This window comes from Lepidochelys kempii, chromosome 6, assembly GCF_965140265.1.
Source record: "Lepidochelys kempii isolate rLepKem1 chromosome 6, rLepKem1.hap2, whole genome shotgun sequence".
NCBI lineage: Eukaryota > Metazoa > Chordata > Testudines > Cheloniidae > Lepidochelys > Lepidochelys kempii.
In genome coordinates, this window is record NC_133261.1 from 6,058,177 (window position 1) to 6,080,886 (window position 22,710).

At 44.4% G+C, this 22,710-nt stretch overlaps 2 protein-coding genes across 2 annotated transcripts; one reads left to right on the forward strand and one right to left on the reverse strand.

The window, feature by feature from the left end:
* Positions 1-1,329: 1,329 nt before the first annotated feature.
* On the reverse strand, positions 1,330-2,268 carry LOC140912768 (olfactory receptor 5AR1-like). Its single transcript, XM_073347794.1, has one exon. It carries the CDS (start codon positions 2,140-2,142, stop codon positions 1,330-1,332), a length of 813 nt encoding a protein of 270 aa, XP_073203895.1. The 5' UTR covers positions 2,143-2,268.
* An 18,961-nt stretch (positions 2,269-21,229) lies between these two features.
* On the forward strand, positions 21,230-22,168 carry LOC140912770 (olfactory receptor 5AR1-like). The gene has a single exon (XM_073347798.1). It carries the CDS (start codon positions 21,230-21,232, stop codon positions 22,166-22,168), a length of 939 nt encoding a protein of 312 aa, XP_073203899.1.
* Positions 22,169-22,710: the final 542 nt, after the last annotated feature.

Sequence of the window (22,710 nt, forward strand, 5' to 3'; positions counted from 1 at the left end):
GCCCTTCCCCAGGTCTGAAGAAGGGCTCTGTAGAGCTTGAAAGCTTGTTGCACCAACAGAAGCTGGTCAAATAAAAGATATTATCTCACCTATCTTGTCTATCCGTAGACTCTATGATGGCAATTTCCCACAATATTCTGCACAAACGTTACTGAATTCTGTGAAATCTTATTGAATTAAATGTATGTATCATTGTGTTCTAGGGACTGTGTTTGATTACATGGGACAGGAGGACGACCACCCTCCAAAAATTAAGAACAGGTTGGAGATGCAAATTTACTCAAGTTGTAACACCTCCAGAGAGCTACCACCACCTGGAGAGAGGCTTACATATGCTTGTTCAAACTGGATTCTTTAAGGGTCAATGGACAAAGAAAGGACTTTGAGTTAAATAGCTTTAGTTAAAACTGATTCAGAGCCTTATTTCTAGTGTTCCAAACAGACAGGACCGTCTGTCCAAGGGCTGCCTCAATCCTTCCTGGTTTGGAAGGACATGGCCCAGTCTGTGTGTTTGTTCTGAGTAAAAGGCGGTGTGAGCTTTTAACCGTAGAAAAAACCCTTGGTGGTAAGGTTTGAATTACTGTTCAGCATCTAGAGCCCTTGTTGGAGCTGGGGTGATCTCTGGTGAGGTTGTTAGCATGAATGTAGGATCTTTTATTGCTTTTAAAGTTTTCTCTATAATGCTTTCCCCTTGAGAATAAATTTGTTTGCTTAGAAAGAGTGGTGTGGTAACTTATAACACCATTGTCTATCTCAGGAGAAAAGTATAGCAGGTTGGCTTAGGCAGTCTGGCTTACTGGGGAATTCACAGTGTAGGTAGGGAACTGTGGAGCCCCAAAAAACCCCAATCAAGAGGGCGAGAGGTGTACATCTCCACCCAAGAGAGGTGACAGCTGAGGAACTGGAAAACCTAAAAGCAGGTGTCCTTGCTGGGGGGTTACAAGTTCAAGGTTCCTGAATGAGACAGACTCCACTCCCCTTGGAATTTCTCTGGAGTTTAGTCTCAGGGACTTGCCTTAATCACCCGCCCCCCACAGGTTTTAGTTCCAGAAGGAGCTGCAGGAACCCTCCCCCCTGGAGTAGAACAGAGTCATACATAAAGCATTCTTATAACGCAAGTTAATATAATGGTCCCAAAGATACTGCATGGGGTTGCAATATCTGTCACACCAGATCTTCTGTCTTACCTGTTGGACAATGCCACCTCTAAAACATTATTCTTAAAACTTGAACACATTAGAGTTTTTATTTTCATTATAAAATTACATAGAGTGGAAGGGAATGGAAAGAATATTGTCACTTTAGTCCAAAAGATGATTAAATTATTCATCAAAGCTGCTGAGAGAACTTTCTTCTCTCTAACATTCTCCCCACGACGTCCTTCACCTCCTTGTTCCTCAGGCTGTAGATCAGGGGGTTCAGCATGGGGATCACCATCGTGTAGAACACAGAGATCACCTGGTCCTGCTCCAGTGAGGAGGTGGAACTGGGTTGTAAGTAGGTAAAGCACGTTGTCCCATAGAATATAGCTACGGCTGTCAGGTGGGAGGTGCAGGTGGAGAAGGCTTTGCGCCTGCCCTCGGAGGAGCGGATCCTCAGTATGGCAGCAGTAACATACGGATACGAGAAGAGGATGATCAATATGGTAGTCAGTTGTATGGAACCAGCAAAGATAGAAAGCAGCATTTCATTGGTGTGAGTGTCGGTGCAGGAGAGCCGCATGAGCGGAAGGACATCACAAAAGTAATGATCGATTACATTGGGCCCACAGAAGGACAGCTGAAAGGTGCAGCTGGTAAACACGGTTGCATTTGCAACCCCAGCCATGTAGGAGCTAGACAAGAGCCAGATGCAGGACCTCTTGGATATGATGAGCCTATAGAGCAGTGGAGTACAGATGGCCACATAACGGTCATAGGCCATCACCGCAAGGAGGAAAGACTCAGTAGTGGCAAAGGCAAGAAAAAAGTACATCTGTGCAGCACATCCAGCATAGGAAATGGCCTTACTCTCCCTTGAGAGGCTCTCCAGCACCCTGGGGGCGATGGATGAGGAGTAGCCAAGGTCAACGAGTGACAAGTTGCTGAGCAAGAGATACATGGGGGCGTGAAATCGGGAGTGCGTCCAGATTAGGGCAATCATCCCAAAATTCCCCAGCAAGGTGAGAACATAAACCACCAGAAATATGAGGAAGAGGGCAACCTGCAGTTCTGGATAGTCAGTGAATCCTGCAAGGATGAATTCAGCCACGGTAGTGTCATTTCCCTGGGCCACTGCTTCACATGGGCTTTGAGGAGAGACCTGCACAGAGGGAATTTCTGTAGAAATAAAAAACAGTGTGAGGACCTGGAATTCCGTATGACCAATGACAGCATTTTAGTCCATTTGAGACCCTTGTTTGCTGAAAGTAAGAATATTTTTACCCATGTGTGCTGTCAAGGTTCCTCCCCCACTCTGAACTCTAGGGTACAGATGTGGGGACCTGCATGAAAAACCTCCTAAGCTTATCTTTACCAGCTTAGGTCAAAACTTCCCCAAGGTACAAAATATTCCACCCGTTGTCCTTGGACTGGCCGCTACCACCACCAAACTAATACTGGTTACTGGGGAAGAGCTGATGATTCTATGATTCTATCTTGTCTCGTCTTTGGTCATTTTGGTCAGGTGCCAGCGAGGTTACCTTTAGCTTCTTAACCCTTTACAGGTGAGAGGAGCTTTCCCCTGGCCAGGAGGGATTTCATAGAATCATAGAATATCAGGGTTGGAAGGGACCCCTGAAGGTCATCTAGTCCAACCCCCTGCTCAAAGCAGGACCAATTCCCAGTTAAATCATCCCAGCCAGGGCTTTGTCAAGCCTGACCTTAAAAACCTCTAAGGAAGGAGATTCTACCACCTCCCTAGGTAACGCATTCCAGTGTTTCACCACCCTCTTAGTGAAAAAGTTTTTCCTAATATCCAATCTAAACCTCCCCCATTGCAACTTGAGACCATTACTCCTCGTTCTGTCATCTGCTACCATTGAGAACAGTCTAGAGCCATCCTCTTTGGAACCCCCTTTCAGGTAGTTGAAAGCAGCTATCAAATCCCTCCTCATTCTTCTCTTCTGCAGGCTAAACAATCCCAGCTCCCTCAGCCTTTCCTCATAACTCATGTGTTCCAGTCCCCTAATCATTTTTGTTGCCCTTCGCTGGACTCTCTCCAATTTATCCACATCCTTCTTGAAGTGTGGGGCCCAAAACTGGACACAGTACTCCAGATGAGGCCTCACCAATGTCGAATAGAGGGGAACGATCACGTCCATCGATCTGCTCACTATGCCCCTACTTATACATCCCAAAATGCCATTGGCCTTCTTGGCAACAAGGGCACACTGCTGACTCATATCCAGCTTCTCGTCCACTGTCACCCCTAGGTCCTTTTCCGCAGAACTGCTGCCTAGCCATTCGGTCCCTAGTCTTTAGCTGTGCATTGGGTTCTTCCGTCCTAAGTGCAAGACCCTGCACTTATCCTTATTGAACCTCATCAGATTTCTTTTGGCCCAATCCTCCAATTTGTCTAGGTCCTTCTGTATCCTATCCCTCCCCTCCAGCGTATCTACCACTCCTCCCAGTTTAGTATCATCTGCAAATTTGCTGAGAGTGCAATCCACACCATCCTCCAGATCATTTATGAAGATATTGAACAAAACCGGCCCCAGGACCGACCCTTGGGGCACTCCACTTGATACCGGCTGCCAACTAGACATGGAGCCATTGATCACTACCCGTTGAACCCGACAATCTAGCCAGCTTTCTACCCACCTTATAGTGCATTCATCCAGCCCATACTTCCTTAACTTGCTGACAAGAATACTGTGGGAGACCGTGTCAAAAGCTTTGCTAAAGTCAAGAAACAATACATCCACTGCTTTCCCTTCATCCACAGAACCAGTAATCTCATCATAAAAGGCGATTAGATTAGTCAGGCATGACCTTCCCTTGGTGAATCCATGCTGGCTGTTCCTGATCACTTTCCTCTCATGCAAGTGCTTCAGGATTGATTCTTTGAGGACCTGCTCCATGATTTTTCCAGGGACTGAGGTGAGGCTGACTGGCCTGTAGTTCCCAGGATCCTCCTTCTTCCCTTTTTTAAAGATTGGCACTACATTAGCCTTTTTCCAGTCATCCGGGACTTCCCCGGTTCGCCACGAGTTTTCAAAGATAATGGCCAATGGCTCTGCAATCACAGCCGCCAATTCCTTCAGCACTCTCGGATGCAACTCGTCCGGCCCCATGGACTTGTGCACGTCCAGCTTTTCTAAATAGTCCCTAACCACCTCTATCTCCACAGAGGGCTGGCCATCTCTTCCCCATTTTGTGATGCCCAGCGCAGCAGTCTGGGAGCTGACCTTGTTAGTGAAAACAGAGGCAAAAAAAGCATTGAGTACATTAGCTTTTTCCACATCCTCTGTCACTAGGTTGCCTCCCTCATTCAGTAAGGGGCCCACACATTCCTTGGCTTTCTTCTTGTTGCCAACATACCTGAAGAAACCCTTCTTGTTACTCTTGACATCTCTGGCTATTTCAAAGGGGTTTACCCTTCCCTTTATATTTATGACATGTGCGTATCTCATTCTTTCTCTTTTGATGTGGACAATCCGCAAAGATCAACTATTGGCATAAAACTGTAGCATAGTGCCGACTTGATTGCCAGAGGGTGAAGTTCACTGTTGGCTCAACTGAAAAACCTTTCCCCCGCACAGCAGAAATCAAGAAAGTTTGCATTAGAGCTGGGTGGTTGGTTTGGGGGTTTTTTTGTTTTGTTTTTTGGTTCAGTGGCTGACCTGAAAAATCCCCAAATAACAGCAACTTGTTCCCTTCTCCCCTAAAATAAATCATTTCGTTGTCAGGTTTTTACCCTCTTCTCCCTTTTTTTTTCAAGTTAAATCTAACAGATTTTTGGAAACAAAACGTCATTTCAAAACAAAAGCTTGAAACACATTATTTCAAAAATGTCAAAATTGAAATAGTTCACCTTTTTATTTCAGAATAACTCCTTTGGAAGATTATTTCTGTGACCCTTACACTCCCAGTATTGTGTTGCCAGGGCTAACACTGTTGCTTTGGTGCGAATGATCCTTGGGGTCAATTCTGGTGCCTCCTCCTGGAAATCTCATAGGCATTATTAACCTCTACCCAGTGCAGGGCAGTTGCCGAACCTGTAAAGCTCAGACGATGAACTGGGATGTATACACTACCCATTGGGATCTTACAAGGTGGCCTCATAGAAGGGGGTGAAAGGAGAAAGGACTCAGAGTTTGGGCGGACAGTTAATAACTACAGCACAGGAAATGAATCAAAAACATTCTGCTGTTATCTGCAGCACCATCCCTCTCCCCAGACACAGCCCAAGCCCAGGCTACAGCCAAGTGACACAACGATTCACCTGCTGTTTACTGCTGGTGGGTCTGCACCCAGGGCTGCTCCTTAGATTCTGGATGTAGCAGCTTCAGCTGAAGGGGTCGTTGCCTACATAAGTAGCTCTCAGATCAGTTAGGAAGTTTTAGGTCAAAATTGTACCTTCAAACCGACTTTCCAGTGGATCGTGAGATTTTTCTTGCTGCTCGCAATAGGTTTTTACTCTTCCCCCTCCCTCCCGCAGTGCTACACCCAGACAAAGCAAACCTACCTGCGTAAGGATGAATCATTTATGTGATGGGTCCAAGAGATTCCCATCTGAAGGAAGGGCAGGAGGCTGATTTATATTCCCTTACAGTCTGTTGGGACCTTAAGTCTCTCCAGGCTCGGACCGTCAGACAGACGAAGGAGCTTCAGTTATCTTCTTGTTGCTGGGGCCAAGTGTATTTGTGGAGAAGTGATTTGTTTAACACCGTGCCAGGCTGTTGTGATGCATGTCGGTAATTGGTCCCAGTGTGTCCCTAGATCGCTGAGACTGAGTGATTCAAAGCACTGGGAATGGAATATGGAGACTTTTCAATGCTAGGTGTTGTGCAGGTTGGGCAGATTGGATGGCTCAAGAGATTGGGAATTATCTAGAGGTTCAGGGCTACATTGTGCTTTGATCACCTGCTCTGTGTATGGGGCAGTGCTTAACTACACCACCCCAGGAGGAGGTCAGGGATTGAATTGTGACTCAGGTGCTGGAGCCAATCGCTACCCTCACCTATGTGGGCTCATTGAGACAGAGGGGAAGAGGCAATGCTCTGCTAACTTTCCACCCACCTGTGTGTCTGCTCTGCAGCCCCCACTTTCCCCATCGTGTCCCCTACGGAGGGTCAGGTCTGTGGGGTCCTGCTCCTCCTTGTGTGTGAATGACCCCCATAAAGCTAGGCCAGGCTCTGGCTCTCAGAATGTATGTCTGTTTTGTTTAAGCATCCAAACTTTTCTGTGCACAGCAAACATCTGGAACCTATAACACTGGGCTGTCAATGAGCAAAAAGTGGGTGGCAAACATCCACTTTCTCATGAGAGTCCCAGCACCTCTACTCCTGGTCTCAGTTGGACACTGAAAACACTAAGTCCATGTCTACACTGGTAATTGAAAGACAAAACTTTTGTCGTTCACAGGTACTTAACCTCCCCCCACCCCTCGAAAGACAAAAGTTTGCAGTGAGAGGTGAATGTGTGAACGCTGCGTTGTCGGTGGTAGCGCTCTCCTGTTGACAATGCAAATCTTACTCATTGGGGGTAGAAGTATTGTGTTGGCAAAAGTGCCGACCAACAGTGTTAACACTGCCCAACTTTTAGCAACCCGGCCGTGTCACAAAAAGCTGTATAGCATAGACATAGCCTAAGGCATAAAAATATATGTGAGTGTTTCAGAATCTTAAACCAACTCATGTCTGAATGTGGGGCTTAAAAAAGACGTGGAGTCTATGGGGGGGTCGATGGTTTGTTCTGGGTTGGGGGGTTGGAACAAGTTCATTCATATTCATAGGGAATATATATTTAACATACACGCAGAGAGGAACCAAATGTCGGAATGACTTTCATGCTGGATGAAGGAAAACAGAACAAGAAAGAACAAATGTAAGTCCTCAGGCGACAGCACAGTGGGTGTATGTCTTTGTCCTCAGTCACGTGATGCATCACCTCTGCCTTACAAAATAGCCGCTGCCTCTGCGGACAGCAGATTTCTTGATAACGGAATCATCAGGAGAGGGAGCAAGGGGGAGTTCATTCTCTCACTCTTCGGCAATTGTGCCCAGGCTGCCTACCGGGGTCCCAGCCAGAACCAGTTATCAATCTATGGTTTCTTGGGTGGGTAGGCTGGGGATATAAATACTTGAACATTAGGAATTTCTGGGATTATCAAAGAAGCTTGAGGGAGTTCGTAGCCCAAACCTCCATTGGAATTCAATGGAAGTGGGTTCCTAAGTCTCTTAGCTGAGCACAACTGAGACCAGCAACTCAACTTTCAAGATAACATCTTCCTCGGGGGAGAGGGGGAGGAATTAACCCATCATAGATTTTGCAGAGGGGTTTTGTTGAGGTCTAGCAGGCCTAGTGGTTAGGCTGCTGCCAAACTATCTCTCTGAGCTTTGGGATGGGTTTTCTGGGCAGCCTGGTGGGCCCAGCAGCCAAGTCACAGTTCATCACCTCCCCACTACCCCTAGATCCCTCTGAGGTCTCTGGGGGTGGATGGAGGAGAAGAAAAGGGTAGGGGTATCCAGGCTCTCCCTCTCCACCAGGTCCTGCCCCAGGGCCCAAGGGGGTAGAGGCAAGGGATGGCTCAGTCTCTCTTGACTCCTACTCAAGATCGGCCTCTCCTGACTGCTTCCTACATTTCCTGTTTTCCCTTCAGTTTGGGGCATGGCCCCAACCCTATGTTTACATGTTTCAGTAATTCAAAGCCTTAGTTTGGGGCAGGAGCGACTTCCTTCTGCTTCATTGCTAAAGCAGGTTTGTTATAGTTTGCTTGTTGTAAAGCTCAGAGAAACCTATGGGACACAGGACTATTCCCTCATTGATTCTAATGGGTTGTTGATTGTCCTTATAACATTTGGATCCATTCCAGACCAGGGAGGGTCTGCGTCACCCCTGCCCTGCAACCTTGGGTGCCTTGTAATGCCTTGCTGCTGTAGTTCCCACCTGGGCCACTCACAAATAGCCTTTTAGCGTGCAAGTCACACCCTGTAGGTCTGTGTACAGATACAGCCTGCTAGCACACTCCAGTCAAACTCTGGCTTCCACCAGCCTTGGTTACCACATTCAGGGTGAGCCCAACATTCTCTAAGTCCTAGATTTCCCCCCACCAAATGTGTATTCTGTACTGCCCTGTCCAACCTTGTCCTGGACAACTCAGATAACAAAGGTCTCTGTCGTCCCTGTAAGGATAAAATATGCAAAAACTTGACATCCTAAATGGAGTTACCCCCACAATTCACAACATTGGATTTATTTTGATAAAAGAACAAAAAAAGTTTATTTGAGTGCAAAGACATAGATTTTCAGTGACGACAAAAAATAAGGTGTTAAACTCAGAAATGGTTACAAGAAAAATAAAGATAAAAGACTTTCTCAGCTTATCAAACCAGACTTGGTATAAAGTGGAGGTCTTACCACAAGTTCCCATAATCATTGCTGACCAAGTTTCAGATCAGGATCTGCATCCAAAGTCCATAGGCTGGTCGTCTTCGTCATCTTCATCTTCTTCGATGGAAAAGAGAGAGATAACTTGGGAGTATTGGTGCCCTCACTTTTATAGTTCAGTCACACTTTGAAATTCTAGCCTTGGGATTCCTATCCTTAGAAACTTATTAGGACTTTTAAAGTAATAGTTCTGTAGATTTTGTAGCCTACCATCCATGGAAATAGCTTTTGATATGTGGTTAGCTCTATTCTCTTTTTTCAGATACCTGCAGCCTCTCAATAAGAAGTCTGTAGTAAGTCTTGGACACATTCCTCAAGGAATATATAACTTTCAGGGAGGAGATATGGAGAAGTGTGGCAATGGGCACTAAAGTTTGTGATGATACAAGCTTCAATCCCATTCACATACCACCAATGTATTTGCTTTGGACTTTCATTCTCCTGTAATGTTGTCATTGTAATTTATGCCATTACAGTTATTTCCATGTTAACTGTTGCGACTTCACTTCAGAATATGCACATGGAAGAGGCAAAGAGGGACCAAGAAAAGATTAAATGGAACAACAAAGATCTGCAGTTAGGTCAAGAGGGATAGACCTTTTGGTCAAGCAAGTAATTTTGGTAACAATATTGTCTTCTCTGAAATTTTGACCAGAGAGAGAAATTTCCAAGTCTATGTGTTTAAGATTTATGTTGCTGTGTAAATCATGAGTGGAACTCCTTTAATGATGCTGCAATGGTTATCACTATCAGCTCTAAACACAGCAATCTGTGTTCAAATCTCAGTGAGAACTAAAGGTTTTATCCAATTATTTCATTCAGAGAGAAGGTCAAGGTTTTTTTTAAATGAATGTCTAATGTAGGGCCCTGGGTCCATATTTACTCACACAAATAACTGGCCTGATTAAAAAAAATGCTGAGAATCCAGAAGCTAACATAGATTTTTTATTATTATTATTATTTTAGTCTCCTTGTGCCAGAACCATGTCTTTCTAGGTGTTCTGGTGAACCTCTTAAAATGTTGTCAATAATAATATGCTGTTGCAAGTTGTTTACATGTTCAATCATTGCAGGACTTCACTGAACACAGCTTTTTAATTATACTCAAAGAGTGTGTATTATTTTTAAAACATTAGGATTTCTAGTGTATTCTAAATAACCATTGTAACAACTTTCCTAGGGTTGTGGTGAACTCTCTGTCACTGGAAATTTTTCAATAATTTACTTTTTTTCTAAAAAAATATGCTGTAGTTAACATAGGAATTAATTGCTTGGGTTCTATATCTCTGACTAGCTTCCTGTGATAGATAGGAGGTCAGGACAGATGAGCTCATGGTCCCATCTCCCCTTAAAATGTATGAATAAGTTTCATTGGATTCCATATCGGTTCTTATATGGCCTTGCTCCTCTTAGGATTGAAACACCTCAATAAGTTCATTAAACAACATGACTAACATCTGTCAAATGTGGGGGGTTCTCTCTCTTTCGTCATTTAACCATAACTGCTGTTCCAGATCAGATCACTGTTTCTTTTGTCTGAAAGTCACCACCCACAGCTGCTTGAGAGGAAGGTGAAAGGAACAACCTGTTGGTGAATTATGAAATAGGATGCTCATAGATTCCACCAAAACTGAGTCAGTAATTGGGTGTCTGGAACATTTTTAACAGTGCGGGTGCTGAAAGCCAGCCCCCTTACCCCTGTCCACCCCACCACTCCCCAGAGCTGGGCTATGAGCAGGGCCGTGTCTCATGGAGTGAGTGACCCGGATGGGGTAAGGGGGCCGAGGCTGGGGCCACAGCTGGTGGTGGGCATGGGGCTGGCAGCCAGGACTCCAAGGTGGGATGGTATCAGGGACCTGGGGCACAAGCCCGGAAGTGGAGCCCCAGGCATGGGGCCAGCAGTGGAGTCCTCGGTGCAGGTAGGTCCCTGGGTGTGGGGGTAGAAGCCTGGATCTTGAGCACTGTGCTGGCAGCCAGAACCCTGGGCGCAGAGTGGCATCCGGGACGTTGGGTGTGGGGCAGCAGCTGGGACCCCTCAAAAACATGCGGGCATTGCAGCATCCCCTGTACCTCTAGTTCCCGTGCCTGTGGGTGTTTTATACACTCAATAATAATTAACTTTTATACAATGAGAAAAGAAAATTTACTTACAATTTAAATAGGTGTGTTTTCAATAATCTTACAAGCAGTATTATTAAAACATAACCAAGGCAGAAGTAGCAGAAAGATAGCAGCTTGAAGCTCTGAATTCAGAGGGAAACATTTGGAGTTTCCCTAAAGAACTGAAATGAATAGACACAGATTTCCTGAAAATCCCTGGCAAATACTTACATTCCACCCCACTGCCCCCATGACATTGTAGAGCTATCCCCATTCACATTTTTCATTTCACTCCAAATGTCACTTTTCTGCCCCATGGTCAATCTCATTGGGCCTTGTCATAAATATAAAGGGAAGGGTAAACACCTTTAAAATCCCTCCTGGCCATAGGAAAAACCCTTTCACCTGTAAAGGGTTAAGAAGCTAGGATAACCTGGCTGGCACCTGACCAAAATGACCAAGGAGGAGACAAGATACTTTCAAAAGTTGGGGGTGTGGGCGGGGGGGGGGCACGAACAAAGGCTCTCTCTGTCTGTGTGATGCTTTTGCTGGAATCAGAACAGGAATGGAGTCTTAGAACTTAGTAAGTAATCTAGCTAGATATGCGTTAGATTCTGATTTCTTTAAATGGCTGAGAAAATAAGCTGTGCTGAATTGAATGGATATTCCTGTTTTTGTGTCTTTTTGTAACTTAAGGTTTTGCCTAGAGGAATTCTCTATGTTTTGAATCTAATTACCCTGTAAGGTATTTACCATCCTGATTTTACCGAGGTGATTCTTTTACTTTTTCTTCTATTAAAATTCTTTTAAGAACCTGATTGCTTTTTCATTGTTCTTAAGATCCAAGGGTTTGGGTCTGTGTTCACCGATGCAAATTTGTGAGGATTTTTATCAAGCCTTCGCCAGGAAAGGGGGTGTAGGGTTTGGGTAGGATTTTTTGGGGAAAGATGTTTCCAAGCAGGCTCTTTCCCAGTTATATATCTGTTAGACGCTTGGTGGTGAAAGCAATAAAGTCCAAGGGAAAAAGGAAAATAGTTTGTACCTTGGGGAAGTTTTAACCTAAGCTGGTAAAAATAAGCTTAGGAGGTTTTCATGCAGGTCCCCACATCTGTACCCTAGAGTTCAGAATGGGGAAGGAACCTTGACAGGTACACAGAAGGGTAACTGTACAGTCAGGAGAGTCTGAACCATGGAATGCACAAAGTCCCCCACCCTTGAAGCCACCACCAGCTGCACACCTCCTTGTTCATAATGGCCGTATAATGGAGGGGTTTGCAGATCGCAATGTAACGATCAAACGCCATCACTGTGAGGAGGAAACTGAACAGCTGTGCTATGCAGCCAGCAAAGGAGATGGTTCTCCTCTCAACAAGCAAGTCTGCGATCAGCTTTGGGGCTGTGACCAAGGGATAGCAGATGTCTACGAAGGACAGGAAGCTCAGGAAGAAATACACAGAGGAGTTCAGACACTCACTGCACTTTATGGTGACAATGATGAGCAGATTTCCCAGTGTGATAAGTATATAGAAAAGTAAAAACAGCACAAAACACACTCGCTGTAACTTCTGATCCTGGGAGAATCCCAAAAGAATGAATTCAGACACATTGTTTGTATTCTCCATGTATTCGGGATAGGAGATGACTTTAAGGTGCTGAATAAAATCACCTGTCAAGACACAGATTAAGGCATATCATCAATAAAAAAGTCAATGTTGATTACTCTCACAGTGAATATTGAGCTGTATTAACCAAATAAATAGATTTTGACCAAAAGTAAACCAATATCAATATTCCACTCAAAGAACACTAGAAGTTGATGGCCAACTCAATATGAAAAGCTAAGATATATGAACATGTATTGCAGTTTATTTCTATTGTATTGTTATATATGCTCACTAAGCCTATTGTTCAGCTGTGTTCTTTTAAACAGGAAGAATAGCCTTCTCACGTTGTCTCTTGGGCTTATAAATGCCCATTTTATGTACTTAATTGTTGACTTGAAGACCCAAATATGGGACTGAGATCTTCCACTGAGGAGGCCATGTTTGAAAATTGGTGCATGAATATTTTCATCGGAAATCTCTGGAAATCTCTATTATAATCATGGATATGATTTGTATATTAAAGCTTTAAAGGGGAATAAGATAAATGTACATTAGAAAATTGCTTTTTAGTATTTTTCCTCTGGTAACTCAAGCAGAAGTTCAGTTTATTATCATCAGAATTCAGACACTGTTAACACACATTGCTCCAGACCTCTATTGTTCATTTCTGAAGAGCTAAATGATAAAAACACAACACATGTTTGTTTTCTCATCAGTCATGATCCAGGATTATCTTCCTGAGTGTAACAATCAGAAAATATTGATTTCTCTTGCCACGGACATCAGGATTTAGTTTCTCATGGGAACATACCATATTGATTGAGGAAACTGCACATCTGTCAATATTCACTTCAAGGAACTATAAACCAGTGTTTCCTAAGCCTTAAATATGGAAAGCATTCATACTAAAAGAGAATGACAACAGAGGAAACCTTTTCTCTAAAATGCCTACTGAATATTGTTAGTTTGCAGAATTATCATCTTTCTACACATCACATTTTTTTCATTTCACTCTCAAAGTCACTTTTCTACTCCATAATTTGAAAAGGTGGTGTGAAATTTTCATACAAAAGTTGTTAGCGAAGTGCATGTCGTGAGGCATTGCTCCATGTGCTCATTCTGAAATTCTCCCTGAAAAGAGGTGAGGGTGACCTTCAGGACCACTGGCTGAAAGTCTTAACATTTTTAAAAATACTTCAAGAACATTTCAAAAAATGTAAGAAACAAAAACAGCCAGGAAAAATGAAAACTTTCAGTGAGCTTTTTGTGAAAATTTCCACACACAACTTCCCTCCATTTTTTCAAACAACTATGGAGCTGGTTGTATTGTCCCAGATTTGAGGGGGTGGGGTGTACCCCAGATTTTGATCAAGCTAATTGCAACCATATTGTCTGCATTCAGCCACTGTGAATTAATAAAATAGAACATCACATAGTTAAGAGTTAATCTGAACAAGCAGGGCTTCTGGAGGCAAAGTCAAATGTTCACTACACGTTTGCAGTTTCTGCTAATCGGAATGGGAGGAGGGTAGAAAAGAGTCAACAAATTGAGACTGAAAGAAAATAAGTGGATGAGGACTTTGCATTTTGGTGCCTTTAATATAGACACTTATTATGACTAAGATTGTTAGGAATGTTTGTTGATAAGTAATTTATTGAAGTTAGGAGAGGTAATGACTCAGTAGGGGTCACTATGAGCTATGCGTTTGGTAAACGTTAGTTATAAAAAGACTAGATAAAAAAGTGTACTTTACAGCAGCTTTCTGAAGCTGTCCTGGGAGATCATTTTTCTGACCCCATACTCCCTGGCAGGGAAGTGACTGGCCATCATGGACCTGCTGCAAATTTCTCAATACCATCTCAGATTCTATGTATTTATTTTGGCTGTTCTAAACCTATTGCTTATGTCTGTGTGTGCTTAAATCTAATACATCATAGTTTGAGATAAGAGCAAGCTTACTTGTATTAATCTTTCATCAGACAGAATTGCTGTGTTCCCATTGATTTATTCCTGACATTGCCTGGTGTAAAACAGTTAAGTTACCACTGCTTTGGGTTCTGAAAACCCTGGGTAACCATTGAAATGTCATGCATTTTTAATTTAAATAAATAAAATAATTTGTTGGGGGAAAATAACAATTGTCTTCTGGCACAGTTCAGGGCAACTACCCCTGTATTCCCCCTCTGTGGTTCAGAAAGTGTCCCGACTCTTAGATTTATGGCTCCCTACCTGTCACCTCTCTCAGATGTGGACAAGGTGTCCCTCCCCTTTCTGACCAAAATTTTCCAGGCTGTAAAGTTCCCTGCCTATACTGTGAATTCCCCAGCAAGTGAGATTCCATGAGCCAGCCTGCTTTACTTTTCTCCTCAGAGATAGAAAACAGTATAATTGTCATAGTTATCACACAGATCTTTCTAAGCAAGCACATTTATCCTTAAGGTAAAAGTGTTACACAGAAAACAAATTAAAACAGTAAAAGAATCTACACATCCCCTAAAAAGCTTTCCAGAGATCACTGCCCACCCTCTCAACTCCAATAAGGGCTTTGGTAGGTGACAGTCCTTCCAACCCTTCCCCAAGTGCTGGGGGCCCTCCCCTTGGACAGAAGTTCTGTGCATTTGCTGGATCAGAAAGGCGGCCCTGAGTTAGTTTAAACTCAGGTTATTGATCCAAAAGCCCTTTCTTTGTCTGTTGATCTCTGAAGAATCTGAGAGAATTTGTCTAATTCCCTCCCAATGGAGCACTGTGGTCCCTTCTGCCATGCAATTCCATATATTCACTGGCCTACAATGTTACATAAACTTATTACAGTAAGCTCTCCCCAAAAATATGGCAGGAAATTGCCATACCTGTCAGACATTCCCCTTGCTCTGTTTTTATATTTTTAACAGTTTGTGGTCTGTGATATGCAGGAAACTAGACTATCTGATAGTTGCCTTCTGGCCTTAAACTCTACATATTAGTTATTTATTATTATAATTATTTTATTTTATTATTTTATTATTTGAAAAAACATATAGTAAAATACCCCAGAGAGTTTGCAATTAGATCCATGTGATTTGGCTCCTGCTCCAATATACAGCCTTCATTCTTACTGTTCTTATTTGTATTAATGTGGGCACCTAGGAGCCCACCAGCACCCCATTGTGCTAGGTGCTGTACACATAGACACAACAGAGAGACAGTCCTGGCCTTAAAGAGTTTGCAGTCTAAGACAGGAGTCCACAGATGTTAGACAGGTGGGGCAGTAGGAGAAAACAGAGACACAACACTGGGCAGTTGTTTCAATAAAACAGTGGCCTAATCATTGTCAAGTTTCTGGAGACAGTGAGAGCAAACGTGAGTTTTCAGGAGGGACTGGAAGGAGGATAATGAGAAAGCTTTGTGACTATTTCTAGGGAGCTCCTCCCAAGTGTGAGGGGCATGGGAGGAAAGCACAATGGTTCTTGTCTGAAAATTTAACAAGTGTGTGATGAAGGCTGTGCTTACTGACCAATCTGAGGTGAATGGTGACCTTTCAATAGTGAATGGTGTTAGGGTCATCTGGGATAGGTTGTGAAGGGTCCTGAAAATGAAGACAAGCATAGAGAAAGGGGAGCTGGTAAAGGGATATCATGGTCAAACCAATGGGCTAGAAAAATTATCTTTGCAGTAGCAATCTGAATAGATATGAGCAAGGTAATACTGCATTTGTGATTACATGAGTCACATGGATAGACTCAAGCCTGAGCAATTTTAAGGGGTGGAATTGGCAATATGAGTGAGAAAATTCCTATATGAGTTCTGAAATGGTTCAAAGAGATAGCACTTCTGGGAAAAGCCATTTTTTTTAGGGTGAGATATTCAGAAGTGCCTAAGGGAGTGACCAGTACAAGTTCCAGGGAAAGTATTATCTGCATTTTACATAGTGAGGAAGTGAGGCAAAGACGGTGAGTGCTCAAATTTAAAACAAAAAGTGCTTTAACTTTGAGTACCCATATTTAAACAACTGGGCTGACATCAAAAGTGCCTGAGTGACATTTTCATCAATTTTCAATGGGGCTGTAGCTCTCAAGAGTCTAAAACCAGCCTCTTGTGTGTATACAAAATTTGTTACTGCATCCGATCCGCAAAAATGATCCATGGATATAAAGCGAATATCCACAGATTTTCAGGGCTCCAGATACAAAGTTTGTGTCTGCATCCGGTCCATGATCCACATAAATGGTTCACAGATATAAAATGGATATCTGCGGATTTGCAGGGCTCTAATTAAATGGACCAGTTTTGAATCTATTTTCCAATATATATCACATTTTGCATCTTCTGAGGTGAGGGACCCCATGAGCATCTGATCAGGATTCGGGGGATGGAAGGGGAGGAATGGGCCAGTTCTCTTTGAAACAAAGAAAAGGGGAAGAAAGAAAACACCCAGAAGTTTGAGCAATAATTGGAAACAACACATCTTTGTGTAGTTATCCCTAGGGGACATGAAGGTTTTAATGATCCCATCTGTGTCTGCCCTGAACTGAAGAACTCTGGGGCTCTCCAAGGAGTCCATCCCAAATGCCATTGAAACAAGTCTATAAACCAGACCTCCACACACAATCTTTGCAGTCAAGAGTAACAGACGTCTCCCTCCTGCAGGTAGGTTTAATTGCTCTGGTTCTGAGGGAAGTGGAATAAATATTCTCTTTTGGTTCTGGCAATTCTGAATTAATTCTGATTCAGAGCCAAATCTCATGGAGATCAGATTTATTGACTCCAGAGGTCCTGACTTTTCTAAGAAGGCTGCATCCTCAGATGGTGTCAGTTGCTAACTCCACTAAAGCCAATTTTCCATGTACACATGCTGATGATCTGGCTCATTAGAGCAGAGCAGTAGCTCTTTTGTAGAAAAGGTTGAGACTCACTTATCATTGGCTCTAAAATCCACAGCCTTACTCAAACTGTCTTGAAAATGGCTCATCCTCGTGGAGGTCTAGGGTAGGGTTAATGGACTAAATGTGGAGTCATGCATGCAAGGGAGAGCCCCTTGAAAAGTCCCAGGATATCAGAATTATACAGTTCACATCACGTTGTTTTGTGAATGTCCTGGGCACGCTGGGGCTCTGATTCTCCCCAGACTGTTCTCACCTTCTCGGGGTTGATCCCAGCTAGTGTCTGGCACCCACTGACCCTCTGAGGAAAGGAACATTTCAAAAGTTATTCAAGGTAAACTTTCATGTTCAGGGGGAGGGCTCAAAGCCAGAGGGTTTGCAGGCAGCCTGGCCACAGAACAACAAGGTGGTTCAAGATGGCTGGATCCCAGTGCCCACCTTGCTCTGTGATTTTTGAATCCTGGCTTTGGCAGATTTCCACACATGTGTATTGTGTATGTATGACAAGGAGGAAGGTGGAGAGGAGAGCTGAATTGCATCTGTTTGTGCATGTGGTGGGAGGGAAAGCTTGAAGCAGCCAGGTCTTTTGTGAAATGGTCACAGCAATGGATGTGGTGGAGAGTTGGGCGTTGGAGAAGTGGTAGAATAATGCGGGGGGGATCTCCACTGTCCAAACACTAGGGCTTCGAAAACCCAGTTCGATGCCTCAAGCCCTGAAGAAGAACTGACTTTTGAACAATGTAGGGTTGTTATTTTCCTGTGATCCCTTAATGTATAAGAGATCGTCCTTGTCATAAATATAAAGGAAAGAGTAAACCCTTTTAAAATCCCTCCTGGCCAGAGAAAACAAATCTTCTTACCTGTAAAGGGTTAAGAAGCTAAAGCTAACCTTGCTGGCACCTGAGCAAAAGGACCAATGAGGAGACAAGATACTTTCAAAAGCTGGGAGGAGGGAGAAAAACAAAGGGGCTGTGTCTGTGTGATGCTTTTGCCAGAGACAGAACAGGAATGGAGTCTTAGAACTTAGTAAGTAATCTAGCTAGAGATGTGTTAGATTATGATTTCTTTAAATGGCTGAGGAAATAAGCTGTGCTGAATAGAATGAATATTCCTGTCTGTGTGTCTTTTTTGTAACTTAAGGTTTTGCCTAGAGGGATTCTCTATGTTTTGAATCTTATTACCCTGTAAGGTATTTACCATCCTGATTTTACAGAGGTGATTCTTTTTACTGTTTCTTCTATTAAAATGTTTCTTTTCAAGAACGGAATGCTTTTTTAAAATTTTTCTAGGATCCAAGGGTTTGGGTCTGTGGTCACCTATGCAAATTGGCAAATTTACCAAACCTTCCCCAGGAAGTGGGGTGCAAGGGTTCAGAAGATTTTTTGGGGAAAGACGTTTCCAAACAACATTTTCCCAATAAACCCAGATAAACGTTTGGTGGTGGCAGTGGAAGTCCAAGGGCAAAGGGTAAAATAGTTTGTACCTTGGGGAAGTTTTAACCTAAGCTGGTAAAAGTAAGCTTGGGAGAGTTTCATGCAGGTCCCCACAACTGTACCCTAGAGTTCAGAGTGGGGAAGGAACCTTGACAGTCCTCAAAGGGACCTTTTCTCTCTGGGAGCTCAGAGACGCTGACAGAGCAGAACCATAAGTGGCATAACTGGTGGGATGGGAAGTCGAGCCACCTGTACCCTTCCCCACCCATAACCCCCCCACCACCACCATTGCCCCACAATTATTCCCCAGGACAGTTTCATTAGGTGGAGGGAGGGGGCGCTTCTTCCCTCTACTTTTCCTGGGTAAAGGGAAGGAACCCCAAACTTCCCCCTTCTCCACACTGCAGTGGGGAAGGGGTAGGCTCACCCTTCCCTTGGTGCTTCTGCTTCCAGGGAAAGGGGGAGGTCAGAACAGAACTGGGAAGTGTGGGGAAGAAAGGAGGGCATTGGAGCTCAACAGTGGGAAGTCTAGCAGGAGCTTCTACTCTCCCTCCCCCCAGAAAAGCCTCCTCACAGCCAAGCTCTCTAATTGTGTCTCCTCTTCAAACAATTGCCTCCACTGACTCCGTGTTAATCCTTGTGCTGGTCCTGCATCCTTGACCTGCAGGAGGCCACGTGATTGGAGGACTGGTCTGCTCTGTACAGACAGAGAAACAGGAGACAAGGAGATGATGTAAAGATAGTGAAGGGACTGACATTCAGCTCCTGCTTTCTGTGGCCATGGGAATCCTTGCCAAAGGGGCAGTGGCTTAGGAGAGCTGGGCAGTGGAACATGAGGATGCCAAAATTATTGGACCAGAGAGTGCGAGTGGTTCGGGCACACACCTCATGGGCAGTAGACCCAGGTCCATTCCCCCTGCGCCAATCGCTCTTTCTTAATCCACAGTGGAACAGCTTCAACAGGAGAGACACGATATGCCAGAGGCCAGAAGTTAGAGCGCTCTCCTGAGAGGTGGGAGATACCTGTTTAAATCCTTTCTTCCCTCTCTTTCAGGGAAGGGGAATAGAACCTGGGTCTCCCACATCCCGGGCGAGTTCTCTAACCACTGGGCCAAAAGTTATCATGGGGGCAAGAGCACCACAGCTGCCTCCTTCCGCCATTTTGTGTAGAACGAGACCGGTGTCCAATTCATTCCCTCAAGAAACTGCTACGAAGCCAGGAGAGGGGTACCTGTGTGTGGGTTGCTAGTAGAGAGAGTCACGTAAATCCAGGTGGAAGGGAGGTGCCGATCTGTGAGGAAGGGGCAGTGCTTCGCAAATCGGTGGGTCCCACTGGCAAGCTTAGGGGACTTCCGACCTGGCATCCTGTGGGCTGTTGTGGAATGCATTTTAAGGTGCCTATCTGTCCCCATTCATTGTACAGGGAGACTGTGGAAGCTCCTTCGCTGGAGGTTTTCAAAAGGAGGCTAGAGAGCCATCTGCCTTGGATGGTTTGGGCACAACAAATCCTGCCTCTTGGCAGGGGGTGAGACTGGATGACCCTTGCGGTCCCTGTGACTGCTACGGTTCTATGACTCTACAGGGAGGTACCTAACTCGGCTTTCTGGATTGCACTGCTGTGCTTGTTTTTGTTTAGACACCTAAACATGAGGTGCCAGGATGCTCAGAGCTGCAATGCCTGAGTCCTTTCATGGATTCCAGCCTTTGAGACTTAAACACTGCGGGCCAGACGATCATCCCCATGGACATGCCGAATAGCATCAGAACCCACCATTGCTCCCGTCGAAGTGAATAGCACCACCGCCCTGCTGGGGTAAGTTTGATGCTCACATGAGGAAATGTATTGGATCTGGTGCTCTGAGTGAAGGAACTTTTTTTTTTCTTCAGAAAGGCAGGGCTGTAAAACTCAACTTGTGATAAACACGGCCATGCAGCTTTAAGAGCTGAGTCACTGCGGTAATGTGAGGAGTGGAACTGGAGAAAGAGGGTCAGTTTTCTGGAGGGACCTAGTTTATTGTGACATCAGGAGCTCAGGAGTGCGAACAGGGGTCAGGCTACTTGTGCACAAATGCTAGAGGCTCTGCATAGAACACTGGGTAGCCCCAGGATGCTGAATAAAGTTCTCTTTCCTGCAACTCCCTGCCTGCCCATATCCCTTATTGCTAATGAGACAACTAGCCTGGCTCCATAACAGACAGTGCATAAGCACCCATGCCTCATATACGTTCACACCCCAAGTAGTACTTTGCCCTGCAAAAAGTCTCATTGCCCAGTGGTCTCACTAATTGATGTGGGTGATTGTATCAGAATCTGACCATGGAAATGACATTGTGCAGGTGGGTGTGTTGTTAGCCGCAAAGATTGATCTCAAGATCATGAGCCACCGCTCCCTGAGCTAGAAAACCTAGCTTGAAGCCAGTGCTGGACTCCGAACACTACATGTAGTTCAGACAGTGGAGGGAAACAGAGATCTTCATGGTGGGTTTGAGGCTTATGGAATCCTGAGATGGATCCACTGCCTAGAGTTTATGCTTTGTTGAAAGTAACAGAGTTTGAGGTGTTTGCATTCAGCCGTCATTTGTCTCCTTTTTTAGTGTAGGCCTCACTTTCTCACCTGCAGTGGAGAGTGCGTCTGGGATAAATGACGGAGAGGAATCACACTGCAGTGAGTGAGTTTGTCTTGTTGGGATTCACACAAGACCCAAAGCTGCAGGTCATCCTCCTTGTGATGTTTCTGTTGATCTACCTGCTGATCCTAGTGGGGAACCTCACCTTGGTCACCTTAATCAGGACTGACTACCAGCTTCACAACCCCATGTACTTTTTCATCAGCAACCTGGCCCTCTTAGATGTTGCTTACACCACCATTATCACTTCCAGCATACTGATTACTTTAGTATCAGCAAGAAAAGTCATTTTGTTCCCTTTGTGTGCTCTGCAATTCTTCTTCTTATGCATCGCATTGTCCTGTGAATGTTACCTCTTGGGTGTCATGGCATACGATCGCTTCATGGCCATCTGCAACCCATTGCGCTACACTGTCATCATGTCCAAGCGGTTTTGCATGCTGCTGGTTCTGGGGTCATACCTAGTGGGCTGCGTGAATGCAATTGTTCAAACTATGTTTATATTCCGTTTGTCCTTCTGCGACTCAAATGTCATCAACCATTTCTTCTGTGATGTACCCCCGATCCTGAAACTGTCCTGCTCTGACACCCACATCACAAACATTGTTCATTTCACCTGTACCGCTGTGGTGGTAACACCTACTATCTTGATCATCCTTATCTCCTACATATACATTGTGGTTGCCATTCTAAGGATCAACTCTGCCAAGGGCCAACTCAAAGCTTTCTCCACCTGCGCCTCCCACCTGACGGCCATCACTATCTTCTACGGAACAGGCTCTTTCATGTATTTACAGCCCAGTTCAAAGTACCCCATAGATCAGGACAAAATCATTTCTTTGTTTTATACCCTTGTGATCCCCATGTTGAACCCCCTGATCTACAGCCTGAGGAACAAGGAAGTGAAAGAGGCCTTTATGAGGATGTTACACAGTAAGATTTATTCTCTGTGAATTTAAATGTTGGGAATGGGTTTTTTAATGGTAAACAGGAGTGAAAGTGGGGAGTGAGTTCTTTACATCATTATCTTGGTTTTTGTGAATTACCAACCTTGTTTGTCTTGCACCAAAAAAACCCTAAGGGGCAGGTTTTCCAAGGAGATCTGCACCAAACAGCTATGATTTGGCAACTCATCAAGTAGCCAGCTTCTCAGAGCTGCTCAACTCCCAGTTAGGAACCATTTTGTGCTAAGGCCACGTTGCCATCCTCAAGTGAAGGGCAGGCTGGTCCTGTAGTTCAGGCACTGGCTGAGGACATAGAAAACCTGGGTTCAATTTCTGGGTCCACAATGGACTTCCTGTGTGACCTTGGGCAAGTCACTTAGCCTCTCTGTGCCTCTGTTCTCCATCCTTACAACGGGGATGGTGGCACTGCCCAGTCTCCCAGAGTGCTGAGAGGGGAGAAACGTTAAAGAAAAAGACAGTAAAGTGCTCAGAGAGCTACTGATGTAAGCAATAGGCATTATTTTTATTATTATTTATTGATTTATTAAGTG